Source organism: Brassica napus, chromosome A1 (genome assembly GCF_020379485.1).
Source record: "Brassica napus cultivar Da-Ae chromosome A1, Da-Ae, whole genome shotgun sequence".
In the NCBI taxonomy this organism is placed as follows: Eukaryota; Viridiplantae; Streptophyta; class Magnoliopsida; order Brassicales; family Brassicaceae; genus Brassica; species Brassica napus.
The window spans coordinates 30,203,205-30,224,161 of NC_063434.1; the positions used below are offsets into that span (position 1 = coordinate 30,203,205).

General features: G+C 34.6%; 1 protein-coding gene across 2 annotated transcripts; it reads left to right on the plus strand.

Annotated features, from left to right (window-relative positions):
* Positions 1–127: 127 nt before the first annotated feature.
* Positions 128–15,996, plus strand: LOC106445321 (cationic amino acid transporter 4, vacuolar). 2 transcript variants are annotated; one of them, XM_048745415.1, is made up of 15 exons: positions 128–261; positions 341–484; positions 577–778; positions 847–931; positions 1,006–1,146; positions 1,237–1,355; positions 1,438–1,534; positions 1,657–1,829; positions 1,910–1,976; positions 2,109–2,267; positions 2,388–2,592; positions 2,713–2,821; positions 3,042–3,154; positions 3,321–3,396; positions 3,481–3,832. In XM_048745415.1, the coding sequence occupies exons 2-15, from the start codon at positions 364–366 to the stop codon at positions 3,623–3,625; spliced, it is 1,812 nt and encodes a 603-aa protein (XP_048601372.1). In that variant the 5' UTR covers positions 128–261; positions 341–363; the 3' UTR covers positions 3,626–3,832. The 2 variants fall into 2 exon arrangements, with proteins under 2 accessions (XP_048601372.1, XP_048601394.1); XM_048745437.1 differs by lacking the exons at positions 3,042–3,154; positions 3,321–3,396; positions 3,481–3,832 and adding exons at positions 15,624–15,736; positions 15,902–15,996 and having other exon boundaries at positions 137–484.
* The last annotated feature ends 4,961 nt before the right edge of the window (positions 15,997–20,957 follow it).

Below are 20,957 nucleotides of genomic sequence, written 5' to 3' on the forward strand. Positions count from 1 at the left end.
ATTCAATTTCTTAAAGAAAAAAATCCTATAAAGATGGTGTAGATAAAAACTGGAGTAATAATAGCTTAGGAGTAAATCATAGATCAGGAGTGGCCTTTTAAGCTTGTTACATAAATACACTATCTAACAGAATAATGAATATCTCTTACCAATGAGAATCTTGGTTCCAATCTCATAAAAGTTAGAATCGTGCACGCCTCTCTAAGTATCTCATACATTACAGACCCCATCTTGAGTTAGAGATCTTGTCCGAGGGAAAAGGTTCACACTTCTTGTATTCCCTGAGATATAAAACCAGATGGGTTCACTCTGAATCAATCGAAAAATCAAATCCTTGTAGTGTTTTGTTGCTGTCTGGTTGATATGAACAGTGTTGTGAGAAGGAAACAAGTTGATTCTGCTCATCATATCAAAAAACACGATGGAGAAGATCATCGTCATCAGCTCGCCAAGAAATTAACAGCTGTTGACCTTGTTGCTATTGGTAATGAGACAAAAAGATCCAAACTTTTTTTTTAATCATTTTTTTTTGTAAATTAAATTGATCATTTACTACCTTTGTTGGAATTTTTGAAGGAGTTGGAACAACAATTGGAGCAGGAGTGTATATTCTAGTGGGAACAGTAGCTAGACAACACACAGGACCTGCTCTTGCTGTATCATTCTTCATTGCTGGTGTAGCAGCTGCTCTCTCCGCTTGTTGCTATGCTGAGCTTGCTTCTCGTTGTCCTTCTGCTGGCAGTGCTTATCACTATGCATACATATGTCTTGGAGAAGGGTATGGATTCTATTGTCAGAAATTTTACTGAAACATAGCTGAGAGTCTTGGTGTTCTTATTTTCATAGGATTGCTTGGTTGGTTGGTTGGGCACTGGTGTTGGACTACACGATTGGTGGATCAGCCATTGCACGTGGCATATCTCCAAATCTGGTAAATTCCCTTTGAGAGTTATATATGTAGATACTTGGATTTGATTCTGAGCGGTGTTTTTTTTTTGTTTTAAGGCATCTTTTTTTGGAGGGTCAGACAAACTTCCTGTGTTCTTAGCTAGACAAACTATACCTGGACTTGGTATTGTGGTTGATCCATGTGCAGCACTGTTGATTATGATTGTTACAATACTACTATGCTTTGGTATAAAGGAGGTACTTCTTTCAAAACCTTGAAAATGAAATTCATTTCTGGATTACTAAGATAGTTTTAACAGTTTTGGTGCCGGTTTTAATTATTGACAGAGCTCATTAGTACAAGCAATTGTAACATCAGTGAATGTATGCACCTTGGTTTTCATCATAGTAGTTGGTGGATATTTAGCTTTTAAGACTGGCTGGGTTGGATATGATCTTCCTGATGGGTAATTAACCTATTCTTCTTCTTCTTCAATTGTGTCACAAAACTATTTTAAAAGTCAACGTATTGATTCTTGTCTTTTACAGATATTTTCCTTTTGGATTAAATGGGATTCTTGCTGGATCTGCTGTAGTATTCTTCTCATACATTGGGTTTGATACTGTAACAAGCACAGCTGAGGAGGTACACTGCTCTTGGGATTATATATATAAACTTACAGTAATGAAAGAGGGTGTTTGGTATTAGTGTTGTCAACTCTTTCTTCCATAAATAAACTTTTAAACTTTGGGTAATTGACACAACAGGTTAAAAATCCTCAAAGAGATCTTCCGTTGGGGATTGGGATTGCATTACTGATATGCTGCATTTTGTATATGCTTTTATCAGTAGTTATTGTCGGATTGGTCCCTTACTATACACTGGATCCTGATACTCCTATCTCCTCTGCATTTGGAGACAGTGGGATGCAATGGGCAGCGTAAGCATAATACATGAGAGTGAATATAATATATATACTACTTTCGTCTTTCCCTTACTCTTACTATTCTCATGTTTCAGGTACATCTTAACTACGGGGGCTATAACTGCTCTGTGTGCGAGTTTGTTGGGTTCGCTTCTGGCTCAGGTACTAACCAGTTCTTATTGTTCTGAAGATCCCAAGTTCAATATTAGGTCCATGCCATTGCTAGGTTCTGTGTGGGTCGTGGTAATGCATCCATGTAATTTTGACAGTGCTCTTGTGGTTTCTTTTTATCAGCCGAGGATCTTCATGGCAATGGCTAGGGATGGATTGTTGCCAGCGTTCTTTGCAGAAATTAACCCACGAACACATGTACCGGTGAAAAACACAATAGTAATTGGTGTGCTGGCTGCTTCACTAGCATTTTTTATGGATGTTTCACAGTTGTCTGAGATGGTAAGCTCTGATCTTTGCTTACATTACATGTCTCATGGAAGGATTCTTACCCTACAGTTAATGGCCAAGAGAAAAATAAAGGTTTCATTGATAAGTTTAGTATTGGTATTCATTGATCAGGTTAGTGTAGGCACTCTGATGGCATTCACTGCCGTAGCAGCTTGTGTGTTAGTCCTCAGATATGTACCACCTGATGGAGTTCCCTTACCATCCTCCTCTCAAACTTGGACTGATAGCGTTGAAAGTAGAGTGCAACCTGAAAATGTTCTTGAAGATGCTATAGAATCTTCTGATTCTCCTCTTCTTGGTGATGAAACAGCTCAAGGTACTCAAATGTGATCATTCACATACTTACCCTTTGCATACGTTATTAAGATGATATTGTTCTGTAATATACTCAATGTTTACTGCCTTTCATCCGTATTTCTTCTTTTTCATTGAACAGATGAAAAGTATTTTGGAAAGAGAAGAAAAATTGCTGCATGGAGTATAGCTCTTGTGTGCATAGGTGTCTTAGGCCTTGCTTCAGGAGCTTCTGCTGAGCGTCTTCCAAGGTCGGTTCATCTTCTGATAGCTTATGAACAAATAGATTTAATTTAGTTGAGGTGGATAGCTTGAACTATAGCACTTATACTTGTGTGTGTCGAACTCAAGTACAAATCCACCCTTGATTGTGAAACAGTTCTCAACTCTGTGTTGAAAGATTTACATGTTTTTTTTTTAATTTTTGTATGGTTTATATCATCTAATGCGTTTTCTTCTTGACCATGACAGTTTCCCTCGGTTCACTATGTGTGGTGTGAGTGCAACCGTTTTACTTGGCAGTTTGATTACTCTTGGTTGCATTGATGAGGATGACGAAAGGCACAACTTTGGACACCAAGGAGGTAATGTTTTGAGTCTTAAGCCTTTTGTTTCCTATTCATACAGAACAAAAAATGAGAAATCTAGTTGAATATAAGTTGCTTCAAGCCATCATTGAGCTTTGGTTGGTGCCTCACGTTCTCAGTGGTGTTGCTTGCTAAACAGTTTCTATATTTGATTCGGTTTCAGGGTTTCTCTGCCCATTCGTCCCCTATCTACCTGTTCTCTGTATTTTGATCAACACCTACTTGATCATCAACATTGGGTGAGTGAGTTTGATGGACCATCATGAATATGTATGAATCAAAACTAGATCTAGCTAAAAAGTTGTTGGTATTTGTAATGGCAGAGCTGGGACATGGATCAGGGTGTTGATATGGCTGCTTATTGGAAGCATGATTTATCTATTCTATGGAAGGTCACACAGCTTACTGAACAATGCAGGCTACGTTCCAACGACTTGTACATGGGAAACAACAGATCGCCTTGTTTGAGATGGGTGGTTCATAGAAAAGTTGAAGGCGTTGGAAGCTCAAGCTTTGTTGCAGCATTTTAAAGAGATGGCAGAAGAGTAAAAACACATGCCAATGTATACAACATTCATGTACATTGTTTAGTTATTCAATATGTTTGTTCCTTATCTTGTCATTGATTAAAGCAACGTTAAGAATGTCCAGAAACGTCAATTAGCTTCTAGACCATCACTCTTGAGCAAAATAAAAAGGCTACGTGCTACGCAAGAGAAGATCCTTGTACAGAGGAAACAACAGATCGTCTCGTTTGAGATGAGTGATTCATAGTAAAGCTGATGGCACAAGAGTAAACACACAGCTAAGGTCCAACAACAAAGTTTGTCTAATCCAAAATCTTAGAGAAAAAAACAACCAGCAACAAAGTTTCTCTAATCCAAAATCTTAGAGAAAAAAAACAGAGTACTAATCTTCTGATGAAGTTCCTTTTAATTGTTGAATTGATCACAAAACCCATTTCTTCTTCCTTAGTTGTTGATAATAGCACTCAGCTTCTCAAAGTCACTGCAGAACTTTTTTGATTCCCTCATGCATCTCTCTTTTATGAGATGAAAGAGCCTGTCAACATGATCAGATAAGTAGATGTCTCTACGAGCTTTAGCTTGAAGTTGTTGATGCAGAAAGCGAATACACTCTGAGTAGTTCCTGAAACAAAATAAAAAGTCTAAATGTCAGCAATAATTAGTCAAATGATACTGTTTAACAGTTTTTATTCTAATAGAAGTACCTTGCATTGTACTGACTCAACATGTATCTGTACGAGTAATTGACACGTTTCTTCTCCTTGCTTTCAATTTTTTTTTCTTTCTTTGAATGTGATCTTGTCCATGTCGTCAGCAACTTCCTACAATTTAAATACCATTAGTTTATAGAGAAGTTTATGTATGAAATGATTAGTTTTAATAGAGTATATTACCTGTATCTCACGTCTGCTCATTGTTGCGATGGCAGTCTATTACGATATAGTCAAATATATTGGAAATATTCCATATCTTGTTATGGAAGTTATCTTGTTTCCTTAGTCTTATCTCTTAGGTTTAACCTAATCTCCAATGTAATATATATTCGGCCAAGAGCCATTCAATAGAACGCAACTCTTCTCTCTATTTTGGCATGGTATCAGAGCAAGAATAGATCCAAATTTTTCTTCTCCCTCAAGTCTCTAAACACAAGCAACCTCTGCTTCATAAAGTATGGTGGAAGATGACGATTCCTCCTCCAAAACCCCTTCAAGTGGGAAAACGAGCGAGAGCTCAGGAAAAGTCCCTATCACAACCTCACCATATTATTTACATCCATCCGATCATCCTCATCATGTCCTCACACCAATCCTTTTGAACGGTGATAATTACGAACGATGGGCAAAGCTTGCTAGAAATAATCTTCGCGCTAAACAAAAGCTTGGCTTCATCGACGGAACTCTACAAAAGCCAGCGCCAACATCAGCAGATTATGACAAGTGGGCCACCGTAAACTCTATGCTCATCGGCTGGTTATACGCAAGTATTGATCCTAAGATTCATCACTCAATATCTGTTGTTGAAAATGCAATTGTGATGTGGGAGAATCTCCGAGCTCGATTCTCTTCTGGAAACGCACCTCGTGTCCATCAGTTAAAAGCAGATATTGCAGCATGTCAGCAAACCGGACAGGACGTATCAACCTATTTCGGTAAACTCAAAGTCATGTGGGATGACCTAGATGATTATGAACCTGCAATTGGCTGCTGTTGCGAGAACCCGATGTGTACAATCCTACTTCAACACAACAAAAGGCGTGACCATGAACGCATTCATCAGTTCCTCATGGGTCTCGATGCATCTCGGTTTGGCACAACTCGGACTAATCTACTTGGTCGTCTCACTCGAGACAAAGATCTGAACTTGGACCAAATTTACTCAGAACTTGTTGCAGAAGAAAGACATCTCACAATCTCTAGGAGTAAAGAGGAACGCATGGACGCTATTGGTTGTGCAGTTCAACAAGGAGTCAATGCAATTGCTTCTGCCACACGATCAAGAAATAATCTTCTGTGCACTCACTGTAGTCGCACAAATCATACTATTGAAAACTGCTGGGTTCTTAATGGATATCCTGAAGGATGGTCTGAAGCCTCATCAGGAAGAGGTCGTGGCCGTGGAAGTAGCAGAGGTCGCGGTAGAGGCAGGAGCCCTCAACCAGCTCGTGCAAGCAACACTACGGCAGCGACACAAGACTATCCAGATCAAATTCCTGGAGTCAGCAGAGAAACATGGTCTGCAATCGTAAATCTTCTCAAACCATCTAATACCTCCACAGAAAAGCTATCTGGTAAGCATATGAACGTTGATTTTCTTCTTGATTCGGGAGCATCGCATCATATGACAGGAGATGTAGATTTGTTAACTGATCTCTGCGAAATACCTCGCAGCATTATTGTTTTGCCAAACGGCAAACACACGTATGCAACCAAAGAAGGATCTCTTCATCTTGGTGGCGATAGAACTCTCACTCACGTTCTTTTTGTACCCGATCTCTCGTGCACACTGATTTCACTGGCACGCCTATTACGAGATTTGTCTTGTTTTGCTATCTTTACTGACAAATTATGCGTAATACAGGACCTTTCTTCGAAGATGCCGATTGGAGCAGGTGAGGAAGAGAACGGGGTTTATCACTTTCGCGGAATAGTTCCAGCTCGAGCCTACAAGACTACTTCAACAAACTACGCAGCATTGTGGCATCAACGCATGGGACATCCGGGAAAGAAAGCATTATCTTCAGTTTTATCTACTTTAAAGGATTTTGATAATAATATTTGCGAGTTTAAAGATTTCTGTGATGTCTGCATTAGAGCAAAACATTCTCGTGATTCATTTACAGATAGTTATAATAAAGCTACACAATGTTTTTCTCTAATTCATTGCGATGTCTGGGGACCATACCGGACAAAATCATCCTCTGGTGCTCACTATTTTCTCACAATAGTAGACGATCATTCTCGGGCAGTATGGACTCATCTTCTACTCGCAAAAAGTGAAGTTGTCACCGTCCTTAAAAATTTCTGCGCCATGACAGAAAGACAGTTCGAAAAGAAAGTTCATACAGTTAGGAGTGACAATGGCACAGAATTCATGTGTCTACGTAAGTACTTTGCTGAACAAGGGATTCTCCATCAGACCTCCTGTGTTGGAACTCCACAGCAAAATGGAAGAGCTGAAAGAAAGCATAGACATATCCTTAATATGGCAAGATCTCTTATGTTTCAAGGACATTTACCGATAAAATTTTGGGGAGAATGTATCCTAACAGCAGCCTATCTAATCAACCGAACACCTACTCCACTCCTTGACGGCAAGTCTCCGTATGAAATCCTTCATAAGTCTCCTCCAGCATACTCTCATCTCAGGGTTTTTGGAAGCCTGTGTTTTGCTAAGAAACAGACTGCAAAAACAGATAAGTTCGAAGCTCGCAGTAGACGGTGCATATTTGTTGGTTATCCTTTTGGTCAGAAAGGTTGGCGCGTTTTCGACCTTGAGACAAATGGATTTTTCGTCTCTAGAGATGTAATTTTTCATGAGACGTCGTTTCCGTATGCTACAAGCAAACCAGCTTTACCTACACCGATCATTCAACCTCCTCAGGTCTCTCCACAGTTTGAAGAAATCATTGATATCTCGATCCCCGATCAGATCAATAACGATAGGGGGAGTGATTTGCCCACTCCAGAGAACACTCCTGCTGCAACTTTACCAGAGTCTACCTCTCCAGTTTCTTCATCCTCCTCTCCTATCGATGAGGATTCTCAAATAGAAGAAGATCCTCCGACTGAGAATTCACTAGAACCACTGCCTGAAACCTCTTCAGATGAGTTACTTGGTCGAGGCCAACGTACAAAGGTTCCATCTACACGTCTCAAGCCGTATGTCACGTACTCTGCTCGATGTGATATAAACCTTGTTCTCGACTCCACCGACTCCACATCGACATCTTCTGGTACGTGCTTATATCCCATTGCTAACTATGTCTCTATAGATGGTTTCTCACCTAAACATACAGCATTTTTGGCTGCAATAACCCTCGGTGATGAACCCATTCATTTCCGTGATGCTATGAAACTCAAAGTTTGGCGCGATTCGATGGGAACAGAGTACGTAGCACTCGAAGACAACAAGACATGGTCTTTTCAGAAACTTCCGCCAGGCAAGAAAGCGCTTGCATGTAAATGGGTATATCGCATAAAATATAATGCTGATGGAACTATCAACCGACATAAATCACGGTTAGTAGTCATGGGAAATCATCAAGAAGAAGGAGTGGACTATGATGAAACTTTTGCACCAGTGGTCAAGATGAACACCATTAGAATTCTTCTTGAAGTTGCAGCTGCCAAGAACTGGGAACTTCATCAAATGGATGTTTACAATGCATTTCTACATGGCGATCTTGAAGAAGAAATCTATATGAAGCCTCCACCAGGTTACGCACCCTCGGATCCATCTCTAGTCTGTCGTTTACATAAATCTTTGTATGGGCTCCGTCAGGCACCTCGCTGTTGGTTCTCAAAGCTCTCCAATGCACTCCTCGAGTACGGTTTTGTTCAGTGCCGTAAAGACTACTCCCTTTTCTCTCGGGTTCGAGGTGACAAAGTTCTTCATATCCTTGTCTATGTTGACGACTTAGTAATCATTGGCAATGATCATGATATCATTACTCAGTTCAAGAACTATCTTCACACTTGCTTCCGCATGAAAGATCTAGGCGTTTTAAAATACTTCTTGGGTCTTGAAGTAGCTCGCGGACCAGATGGTATCTTTCTCTCCCAACGGAAATATTGTCTTGACATTATCACTGAATGTGGTCTCACTGGTTGTCGTCCATTCGACACACCAATAGAACAGAATCATAATCTTCCGCGTGATAAAAGTCCCTTTTATTTGCATCCCACGAGGTATAGGCGCCTTGTGGGGAGACTGGTATATCTCGGCCTTACTCGTCCTGAACTAAGCTACTGCATCAACATCCTCGCGCAGTTCATGCAGGCTCCGCGTCAAGCACACTGGGAGGCAGCAGTGCGCGTTGTTCGCTATCTCAAGGGCTGTCCAGGACAAGGCATTTTACTCTCATCAACCTCTGATCTCCGCGTAACAGCTTATTGTGATTCTGATTGGGGTGCTTGTCCAAGAACTCGACGCTCTCTAAGCAGCTATGTCGTCCTTCTAGGGGACTCTCCAGTGTCGTGGAAAACAAAGAAACAAGATCGTGTATCTCTTTCCTCTGCAGAAGCTGAATATAGATCCATGACAGCAGCAGTTCAAGAACTTCTCTGGATAAAAGAGCTACTTGAATCGATTGGCATTAGTCATCACGACCCTATGAAACTTATTTGTGATAGCAAATCAGCTCTACACATAGCAGCAAATCCTGTGTTTCACGAACGTACCAAGCATATCGAAAAGGATTGTCATTTTATTCGCGATGAGATAAAAAGAGGAACCGTTGCTACATCACATGTTATAACAACTGAGCAGCTCGCCGATTTACTCACCAAAGCACTTGGAAGACAACAGTTTACATATCTACTAGGCAAGTTAGGCGTTTGTGACCTCCACGCTCCAACTTGAGGGGGAGTATTACGATATAGTCAAATATATTGGAAATATTCCATATCTTGTTATGGAAGTTATCTTGTTTCCTTAGTCTTATCTCTTAGGTTTAACCTAATCTCCAATGTAATATATATTCGGCCAAGAGCCATTCAATAGAACGCAACTCTTCTCTCTATTTTGGCACAGTCCATGTGCAATACATGTAAATGTCATCTAATGTTGACAGTTCAAATGACCAATATGTCCACAATTTACGGATGTGTTTCATGTTCATCACTTCTTGAAACTACAAAATAATAATAATAATAAATTTTTTAATGGACACACATAGAGTTCAAAATTTTTTTATTGGATGACACATACCTTGCACGCAGAAATGTAGTAGTCACCTCTGGAAAGGTGGGCTAGTGCACGGATGCAGTCCTCTTTTTTCGTCATTTCTTCGTAACAAGACACTCCACGCAAAGTTTCAACCGCATTTAGAGAGCAAAGAACCTCCAATTCTCGGGCCTCCAAAGCTACCACCATAAAGAGAATGGTGCTCTGTACTTTGCTCAATGCTTCATATGCTTCTCGTACATGACCACTCGCGTATAAGAAACTGCCAAGAACGTGTGCATGCCTCTCCATGTCTTCTTCTTCCTTTAATTCAATTCGCAGCAAGCAAATCATCAAAAAGGAATATTAAAGGGTACGTATATATTTATTATGAATAGTAGTTCGAAATGTACCCTAGATGCGATGGCAAGTATCTCGGTGTATTGCTCTCGCATGTCCTGTAACATTTTCTGGCTGGCAATATACTTTTCGCCCTTTCTTCCACCAATCAGATTTGACACAAGTTGTAGAAACTCTGGGTTTGTCCTGTAGATATCCTTCCCGGGCTTAAGTCTATCGAACAATCGCTTGAAGATTGTCTTCCTCCTCATCTAACAGTTTATGCGTCACCATATGAAGAACTCGAAGAAGCAGAGGACCGCCTTGGTGGTAGTTTCGTATGTATTGAGAAGTGTATTCCTCGAAATCGAACATGGCCGCTTTATTTTCTGAAAAAATGAGAAAACATTGAAAGGTTACGTCTCGTCCAAGAAATGGAATTGGACTCTAACGTGAGTTATTTGTACACTGAATCCAGACTTTGACAAAAGTAGTCCTTAAACATGGGTAAGAGATACATGACCAGCCTTCTGGTAAGAGTTAGTTTATCATGTCAACAGGAAAAAAGATCGGTTCAGTCCTTTAACAAACACATTGACGAAACATAGAGAACATGACCTTGCCTATTTGTTAGTGTTAGTTTATCATGTCAAACCGCAAAAAAAAAGGACCGGTTCCGTCATGTAGCAAACAATGACAAAATAGAGAGACTAGATATGTACAAACCTTGGGGTTTCATGTTCTCACGCATTTTAGCTATCTTGTTCTTGATCTCCACGGATGGTTTGAAAACTCCTAGAGTTGGGTTCTTACACACGAAACAAGTTGGGTCCTTCTTGTGGTGCTGCCATAATAAATCCAAAATAACAACAACAAATAAAGCTGCGTTTCGACTTAACTTTTGTTGCAAGTTACAAAACTTGTTCGGTAATGGAAGGAGACAAAAAATGGTGTGCTTTAGGGGCTCATTCATACCTTTCGAGCACAGAGATTGCAGAAGTAGTGGTCGCAAGTTGTTACAACCGGATCCAAGAATGGTAATTCGCAAAACGGACATGCTAGAGGCAATGCATCATCATCCTCTGCTCTAGCGACTTCCTCTGAATCTTCATCAAGCTTTCCTTTGTTTGAGCTTTCAGCCACTTCCCTTTGTTGAGACTGGGACTCCTCCTCAGAAGCTTGAGATTCGAGCTCCTCATGCGTTTTAGCTTCACCAGAGTTTGACATTCTCGCACAGATTCAGAAACAACTTGTAATTTTCTCCTTGTGGTTTCCTAAAAGTAGCAAGTATTAAGCGTCATCAGCATCAAATTAAGATTCACGACTCTAATTTCGATCAGATTGATCACAGATCACACACAACGGTAGCGATCTTCTTGCCGAATTCAATTTTACCCTAAGTTTACGCGTAACGGAAATTTCAAGAAAAGAGACGACGAACATACGCAAATATTGAAAAGACATACTCGAAATCCACCACGAGTGAGTATTGCCGAAATAAATTAACAGTACTGAGAAGAAGCTACGGATAGCATACTGAAAATGGCGGGAAAATCGAAAGAAGCGAAACGAAACGAAACGAAACAGAAAGAAAATGAACGGAAGAGGTTGATCACCTCGAATTAAGAAAAAAACAGTTGAATCGCCGGTGTATTACGCCGGAACTAAGCAAATCGACGGTGAAGAACTCTTCCGATTGCGAGAGCGATGGTTAGAGCTGCAGAGCAAAACAGAAGGAAGAAGACGTAGACGAGTTGTCAAAAGTACGGAGGGAGAGTTTGTTAGTTACGACGATGCGTTCGATTTGAATGATCTACTTTGGGTTTAATGGGCCTTTTGTTGAGGCTACAAAGCCCACTAAAGTTTGCCTTTCTTTATAAACACCATACATAACAAATTAATTAGTAGAATTTTGCATACGCTATCTTTTCTCTTTCTTCTTACTAAACCAAAGCCTTAGCCTCGACCCTCCACTTAATTTATTTTCTAATTTTATTAACATTTGATTAAGAAAAATTCTCTAAAGATAGTCTTTTTAAAGTTTTTGTCACAAAAATAGTTCTCAGTGAGAAAAATGACCAAAAGAATTTTTCTTCAAGAGTAAAAATGCATTTATATCATATGATTAACTAATCTAGACTTAGGGTTTAGAGTTAAGAAGTAAAGTTTTGAGGACTGAGTTTCAAATTTTAAAAAAATCAAAAATAAATATTAAAATTTTCAAAATAAAAAGATACTATTTTGGTCATTTTTTTATTAAAAACTATTTTTGTGACAAAAACTTAAAATTGCTATTTGAGAAAATTGCCATTTGATTAAAATATACTCTCTACATTTCTAAATAGACGATGTTTTAGGGAGCTTTTAATGTTTCAAAATAGATGATGTTTTCATATATAAATGCACTTTTTCACATTATCAAAAACTGTGTAACCAATGATATTTTGTAGTTTGTTTTGTGACTGGTTAAATAACTTTTAATTTATATTTTAGTGATATTTTTAAGATAAAAACAAGTTTCTTAATAGTTGTGCACAATCTTAAAAATTCATGTATTTTGAAACAGAGGGAGTAGTATATACTTTTGGGTCATTTTAGTTACCTTTCTGTTATTTGAAAGGGATTTTTATTCTAATTTTACCCCTTTTATTTACTAATTTATTCTCTAATTTTATTAAAATTTGATTAAGATACTTCTTTTGTGTTAATTTTAGTGACCTTCTGTTATTTAAAAAAAATCACTTTTTCTTATATAAATTTATAATTTGATTAAGATATACTTTGGGTTTAAAGTAAACTAGATTTTAACCCGCACACCCGTGCGGGTAACATTTCATTTACAAATATAAAATTTTATATTATTTTGTATATAATAATTTATGATAATATATTGCTGTCATTTTAAAAATAAATTAATAGATGAGATATAGTTCTAAATATTAAAATTTAACATATTTTAACAATTTTATTTTTTGTAAAAATTATTACATAATTTATGAATATTAATCATTTTAAAAGGTGAATGATATTTCAATCACTTTACACGGTGAATGATATTTTATTTATTTATCTTAATGAAAGTATTTTTCAAAATATATTGGTTTACCAATTCAACATAATTTTAATATGTTTGCACAAAAAACATAATTTTAATATAATGTAGAATATACTTATAAAATTTATAAATTAGCATATAATTTCATTATTTTGTTTATAATAAAAATTTAATTAAAATTAATTTATAATAATATTATACTACTAATTGTGAAATTAATTAGTGCATTAATTAGAAGAATATTTAAATAAAAATAGATTTTGTTAGATTTTTCTTAACAGATTTTGTTATTCCTAAAACTAAAATTTAAATTTATAGTTAAAATTGATTTGTTATTAATATCCTTATAATTATTTAGAAATGTTAAACATTAAATAAATTAATATAAACAATAAAAACAATTATTTGAATATATGGACCTAGACTTCTAATATGACTATTTTGTAGTAGATAAAAATGGTACTTCTCTTTTAATAGATAAAATTATTCCCTTTTTCTTTCTATTATCCCTAAGAAAAGTAAATAAGGACAAACCCTAAAACACAACTATATATCGTTTAATAAAAACTATCATAATGACCCCAAAGTGGAGATGATCGGTTCCAACAAAACTATACGCAAGGACCCGATGCTTATCCTCGACCTGGCCGCTTCACTCGCATTTTTCATGTATGTTTCACAGTTTTCTGAGATGGTAAGCTGATCTTTGCTTGCATTATTGTCTCAATGTCTCATGGAAAGATGCTTTACCTACAATTAGTGGCAAACAGAAAAGTAGAGGTTTTCATACTAAAACTAGATTTTGACCCGCGCTTGAAAAGCGCGGGTTTTTTGGATTATATTATAATACAAAGTTTAATTATATCAACAAATATATTTTTTAACAGTTATATAATCTATGTATTAGTTTATTTGATATTTTATATGTACACTTTTACGTAATTTTTTTTAGGCATGAGAATTATATCCGGATAAAAAAAAACCTAACCGATCCGGAAATATAGGTTTAGTTCAGATCGAGAGAAGATAACCTAGTGGGTTTTTTTTGGACCCACATGTCTTTGTTTGAGTCCGGTCCTACCCTAGACCCCGATCATAAATATGTTGTGTTTATTAGGTATATTTGGATATTTCGAATATATTTCCGGCATTATGGATATTTTTTTTAGGTTTTTGGTTTACGATTATAGTTTTTGATATCAGGTAAATTTTCAAATTAAAAAAAAAAATTTGTGTATTTGGATAAAATTTTGTGTATTTTCAGTTCAGTGTCAGATTTTGAATAAGATTTTGAATTTTTAGGTATTTGAATTTTTTGTGTATTTGTTTGGAGTTTCAAGTAATTTTCGTGTTTCAGATATTTTTCAGATTTTTTGAATCTTTTTAGGATCCTAAATATCCGAACAGATGTGGACCCATTACATCCATATCGGATCCAACAACCTTTTGATATAGATTTTTAACGTTATTGTACAAAAACATGGTTGATGAAATATTTTTAGAAAACTCATTTTTAAATATGAAAATATCTATCAAAATATAGACGATTGAAAGTTTAGTATATAATATGAGATTTTAGTGGGAAAATTTATATATGATATGATTACGTTATTATAAAAGAAAGAGGAAGTTAAAATGTACACATATATGTTGTGTAACTTCTCTTGCTTTAAATTATATATTATATGATAAAAGTGATAATATAAAACATTAGTTTCAATGCTTTTACAATTAAAAATCAAAATGGTAAATATAGTAATAGTAATGATTAAGATTTAGGAGTGGTATTTGAATAAATAATGAAATTGAATAAATTATTGTTAGAGAAATATATGGTAACATATTGTTAGTCTAAGTTTAAGGTAAGACCAAAAAATAATGAGTTAAATAAAAGGGTCCAAACAACTTTGATAGATAGATTTTTTAAGACTCCTTCCATTTTAATAGTATTGATACTTTCATTTCATTGTATAGTATAGTAGTTATATTATTGTTGAGACAGGCTGTAACTTACTTCTATTATGAGAAAAGATTATTCTCTTTGTAACACACTGGTTTTCATCCATCAGCTCTGATGGCATTCACTGCCGTAGCAGCTTGTGTGTTAGTTCTCAGATATGTACCACCTGATGGAGTTTCCCTACCATCCTCCTCACATACTTGGACTGATGAAAGTAGAGATCAACCTGAAAATGTTCTTGAAGATGCTATAGAATCTTCTGATTCTCCTCTTCTTGGCGATGAAAGAGATCAAGGTACTAAAATTTGATCATTCACATATTTACCCTTTCTATATGTTATTAAGATGATATTGTACTGTAGACTGTAGTTTGCTAAATCTTTACTGATTTTTCATTGAACAGAGGAAAAGTATTTTGGAAAGAGAAGAAAAATTGAAAAATTGCTTCCTGGAGTATAGCTCTTGTGTGCATAGGTGTCTTAGGCCTAGCTTCAGGAGCTTCTGCTGAGCGTCTTCCAAGGTCGGTATCTTAGTCCTGTGTATCCATGCGTCTTGTTTGACTCTTTATTGTTTCTAAACAATTAGATTTAGTTTTAGTTGAGGTGAATAGATTTTGTGGAACTCTGTTGTTGAAAGATTTACATGTTCTTAATATTTGTATTGTTTATATCATCCAACGCCTTTTCTTCTTGACTAGGACAGTTTTCCTCGGTTCACTATGTGTGGTGTCAGTGCAGCCATATTACTTGGCAGTTTGATTACTCTTGGTTGCATCGATGAGGATGATGAGAGGCAAAACTTTAGACACCAAGGAGGTAGTAAGGGTCTCATGCCTTTTGTTTCCTATTCAGACAGAACAAAAAATGAGAAATCTAGTTGAATATAAGAGGCTTCAAGCCATCATTGAGCTTTGGTTGGTGCCTCATGTTCTATCAACGGCGCTGCTTGCTTAACAGCTTCTATATTTGATTCGGTTACAGGGTTTTTCTGCCCATTCGTCCCATATCTTCCTGTTCTCTGCATTCTGATCAACACCTACTTGATCATCAACATTGGGTGAGTGAGTTTGATGGACCATCATGAACATGTATGAATCAATATTGGATATTTTTAAAAAGTTGTTGGTACTTTGTAATGGCAGAGCTGGACATGGATCAGGGTCTTGATATGGATGCTTATTGGAAGCATGATCTATCTATTCTATGGACGGTCACACAGCGTACTGAACAATGCAGGCTACGTTCCAACGACTTGTACATGGGAAACAACAGATCTTCTTGTTTGAGATGGGTGATTTGACAGCAAAGCTGAAGGCGTTTGAGCTCGAGCTTTGTTGCAGCATTTAAAGAGATGGCACAAGAGTAAACACATGCCAATGTATACTATATACTATTAAAAGATAAGTACAAAATAGAAATATCCCTAACTTTTAACCTTCTTACAAGAAAATACCATTGAAGTGATTAATCTATACTATTAAAGGATAAGTACAAAATAGAAATATGCCTTAAACTTTTAACTTATTTACAAGAAAATACCATTGAATTGATTAATAAACTTACATTTAAGTAATCTGTGTCTTTTCCTTATTGATTAATGCATTCTCATAAATTGATAATTACCAAAATCAAAAGTCGTAATCTCCCTTTTGGACAAGAAAAACTCTCTAAAATCTAGATCACCAATAAATAATATTATTTGTATTGTTCCTAAATTCTAGATTATCAATTATAAATAAATAAAATTCTCTGTTTATCAAAAAAATATGTAATAATAGTTTAGTAAATTATAATTTTGTTGGTCCAAATTACTTCCTAAAATCCAGGTCACCAACAAATGATATTCTATAAATAATCAATCTGCCTTTAATTTAGCTTATACGATATTTATCAATATCATCATCCAACCTACTTGGCTACATAATCAGAAATAATAATATACCTTTTTTGAAAAAGTTAAATAATAATATGCCTTTTTCAGTTTCAAAAAATCTATAGTATCTGAAGTTTCTTGGTATTAAATATTTATCTCGACTATTTTCACATAAATATAAGCCTGATTAGTTATACATATAGGTTTTTTTTTGTTCAACTCATATAGGTTTGTTTTATGATACCAATGTATGTGGTAAAATTAACCGATCAAAACACAAAATATAATTACTCAATGTAAAAGTTATATGTTTATGTTTTAAAATAAATTTTACATATAAAAAAGTAAAACAAATACTTGCGCGGTTATGCAGATCAAGCTCTAGTTGTTACTTATTCTATATGTAAATCTCTTATAGTGCCAATTTCATCTTGATTGTTTGTTCCTTTTACAATTAAAGCAACCTTAAAGAAAAGTCTACAAACATACATTAGCTTCTATAATCACTCGAATGCCGAAGCTAAGATCCAAACCAAAATGTTTTTCTAATCTAATGTTATAAGTTAAGACTCATCTTGACAATTCTATGAAGTTTGGATGAGATTCCCTCTCGTCAAAGATACTCTCGAAAATGGTTGTGATCAGAAAGAAACATGTTTTCATTGTGTAGTGTCCTAGGGTTGCACATTTGTCTAGAGATATCAAAGAACACTATTACACGGCTGTATCATATAAGTGACATCAAAGACATTATAGTGAGAGAAATATGTACATGGATGACTTAGCTTGAAAGCAAAGAACTCAATCTTACAACATTTCAGATATTCTTAGTTTTATACTCTCAATCTAGATCAGTTTCAACTTAAAAGTCATTACATTTGTAGTTCCCATGTTTTCAAAATGAATTTTACACTTGTATCTCATGTTTAAAGTATAGTATGTTGCTATTGTCCGGATAAAATCAAACTAAAATATGTGTTTTATCAGCATTGATATTTTCTTAAAACCAATAAACAAATACCACTAAATTTACATAATTTATTTTAGTATGTTACTCTATTTTGAAAAAAGAATATAGACTATTAGACCATTTTGAGTGGATCACTCTATATTTTTTCTATTAGACCATCTCGAATGGATCACTATGAAAAAAAAAATTAGATATAGTGCCAACATTGATATCAAAGACTATTAAACACTATTGATTCATTTTAGTATGCTACTCTATTTGAAGAAGAAATATAGAGTAATCGATTCAATTAGCTTTAAAAAAACAATGTTACAACCTTCTTAAATATTTAAAATGTTTAGACCATTTCGAATGGATCACTATGAAGAAAAAAAATTTAGATATGGTACCAACATTGATATCAAAGACTATTACACGATGATTCATTTTAGTATGTTACTCTATTTGAAGAAAAAAAATATAGAGTAATCCATTCACATAGCTTAAAAAAAAATGTTACAACCTTCTTGGATATTTCTAGTTTTTAGACCATTTCAAATGGATCATTTTATATTTTTCTTCAAGTAGACTATTTTTATAACGGAGTTGGGTTCTACTTTAATGCTACTTTATTTTGAGTGAGAAATAGAGTGATAAATAAAAAATAAAATAAAATACTCTATTTATGTAATAAACTCGTTTGTTACGCTACTATAAATTGAAAAATAGAGTACAATTAGAATATTTTTATTCCACAATCTATTTTAAAATTAAAAAATAAATTGACGTTGGATATGTGTTTTTTTTTTTGAGCAAGATGAGACTTAACTTAAAAGTCATTACATTTCTAGTTCACGTGTTTTCAAATAATTTTTACACTTTTCATGTTTATACGATGTTGCAACAAATTATTTTTTTTTGTCAATGTTGCAACAAAGTTATACTATATTTTTTTGTTGCTATCATCTGGATAAATTCAAACTAAAAGTATACTCCCTCCGTTTCAAAATATAAGATGTTTTGAAGAATTTTTTTGTTCCAATATATAAGATGTTTTCATATTTCTAGGTAACTTTAAATTTATCAAAAATTGTGTAGCTAATCAAATTTAATAGTTATGTTTTGTAGTTTATAATTTTAATAGAGTCAATTAGGTGAATATACATGAATTGAGTCAAAATTAGGTAACTACCCATAAGAAGATAAAATGGTAGTTTACTGTAGATTTTAATGCTTGAACTTCCAATTCCACCCCTACTCTCATCTCTATCACCATTCTCTTTCTTCTATCCCACCATTCTCTTTCTTCCGTCTCTTGAGCCTCTTTCTTCATCTTCGTTTTCTTTTCATCCAATTTTTTAATCTAATCTTTAGTCTTCAAATTCACGTGCATTCCAATTTATTTTGAATCTTTAATTGTTGTTGTAAGTACTATTACCGCTACAACTTCCTCTTCTTTCTCATTTCATCATCGCCATTATTTCCCAATCTATGGGTCTTTTCATTAGATTTCTGAAATTAAAAATCAGTTGAACAGTTAGAGAATACGGTTGATTACCAGGATCTCAATAACTCAAGAATCTATTGCTTGTTCTAAGTTTTAATTTAAAAGTTACACAAATTGTTAGTGGATAATTTGTCTATTATAAAGCTACACTTATCAAGATGGCTTATTGATGATATATGATTTATTAGACGGTACATTATTTGTTAATTGATACATTGTTTGGTATAAAATAATGTATCAATTTACATAAAGAATTATCGGGTATCAAACCATTTAACAAACCATTTAACAAACAAAATTTATAAGCTAACAAATTATGTATCATCTAACAAGCCATAATGCATGTTTTATTAACAAATCATAATTATGTGCATGACGCAAAAATAGTCAGTAACATCCATAACATAATATTCACTCTTTGGTATTTAACAATGTATCGACTAACGATAATACTTATCTTATAACAAATTATGTATCAGCTAACAAACTATGTACGTTACAAAAATATATCAGTTAACTAACTATGTATCATCTAAAAAACCATGTATCAACTAACAACAACTATTTTATAATATTTTATATGCATTTTGTCAATTAGTGGCAACATAAGTATAATATCTAACAAAAAATGTATCACATGTGGGCGATACAAAATCGATGATCACTAAAACATAAATAATATCGCGTAACTACACATGTTTTAGGCTAACAAAAAAGTTATCCAAATCGAGAACAAATTCATGATCTCAATCACCTCGTCTTAGACTTCAGCATATACAAGCTCATCCATTTTCTTTTTTCAGATGAAGAAACTTCAAGAGGATCATGTCTGAACTTATCTCGAAGGAGAAGAATCACAGATTGAAAAAAATGAATTCTGTGGTATCAATGGAATCAAAGATCTCACAGAGATTTTCGAAATTAATTAAATAAATTGTGGGAATTCGCAATATGTTGGATGTAGATTGCCTAAGCTTGATACAATAGTGAGATAATGAATTTTTGAAAAGAAAACAGAGCTCGTGATAGAGAAGAAGGAAAGAGAGAAAATGAGAGAGATCTAGGAGAAGAGATGAGAGAGAGTTAAGAGGGTAGGGACATTATTGGATTTTTCGAAAGTGAACAGTGCAATGAGCATTTTCCTAATTATGGTTTGTTTCATGTATATGGCACCTAATTTCTCATTTTAATAATACTTTTAAGATAATAAATAATTATTTTAATAAATGTGTTTTACCTAAAAAATCTTATATTTAGAAACAGAGGGAGTATGTGTTTATCAACATTCATATTCATATTTTCTTAAAGACCAATACACAAATACTACCAAATTTACAACATTTATTTTAAGAGAAATTCTTGGGTTCACCTCATAGGTGAACATATAGGTTCACCAACCAATGAGAATTAGTTATTTTATATACAAATTTTTTCAAAAAAAGAAACATAATATTTAGAATATATTTTTTAAAAATAAAAGGATAAAAATAAATAAAAAGAGTATTATCAATAAAACATGAATTTTTAACATTGTTAAAATCGTTGATACTAAATCATATACCCTAAATCCTAAACACTAAACCTTAAACCCTTGATTAAACCCCTAAACCCTTAGGTAAAATATAAAAAAATAAATAGAAAATAGTAGCAGCCATAAAAAAAAAAGAATTCTTTAATGTTATTAAAACCGTTCGTACTAAAACCTAAA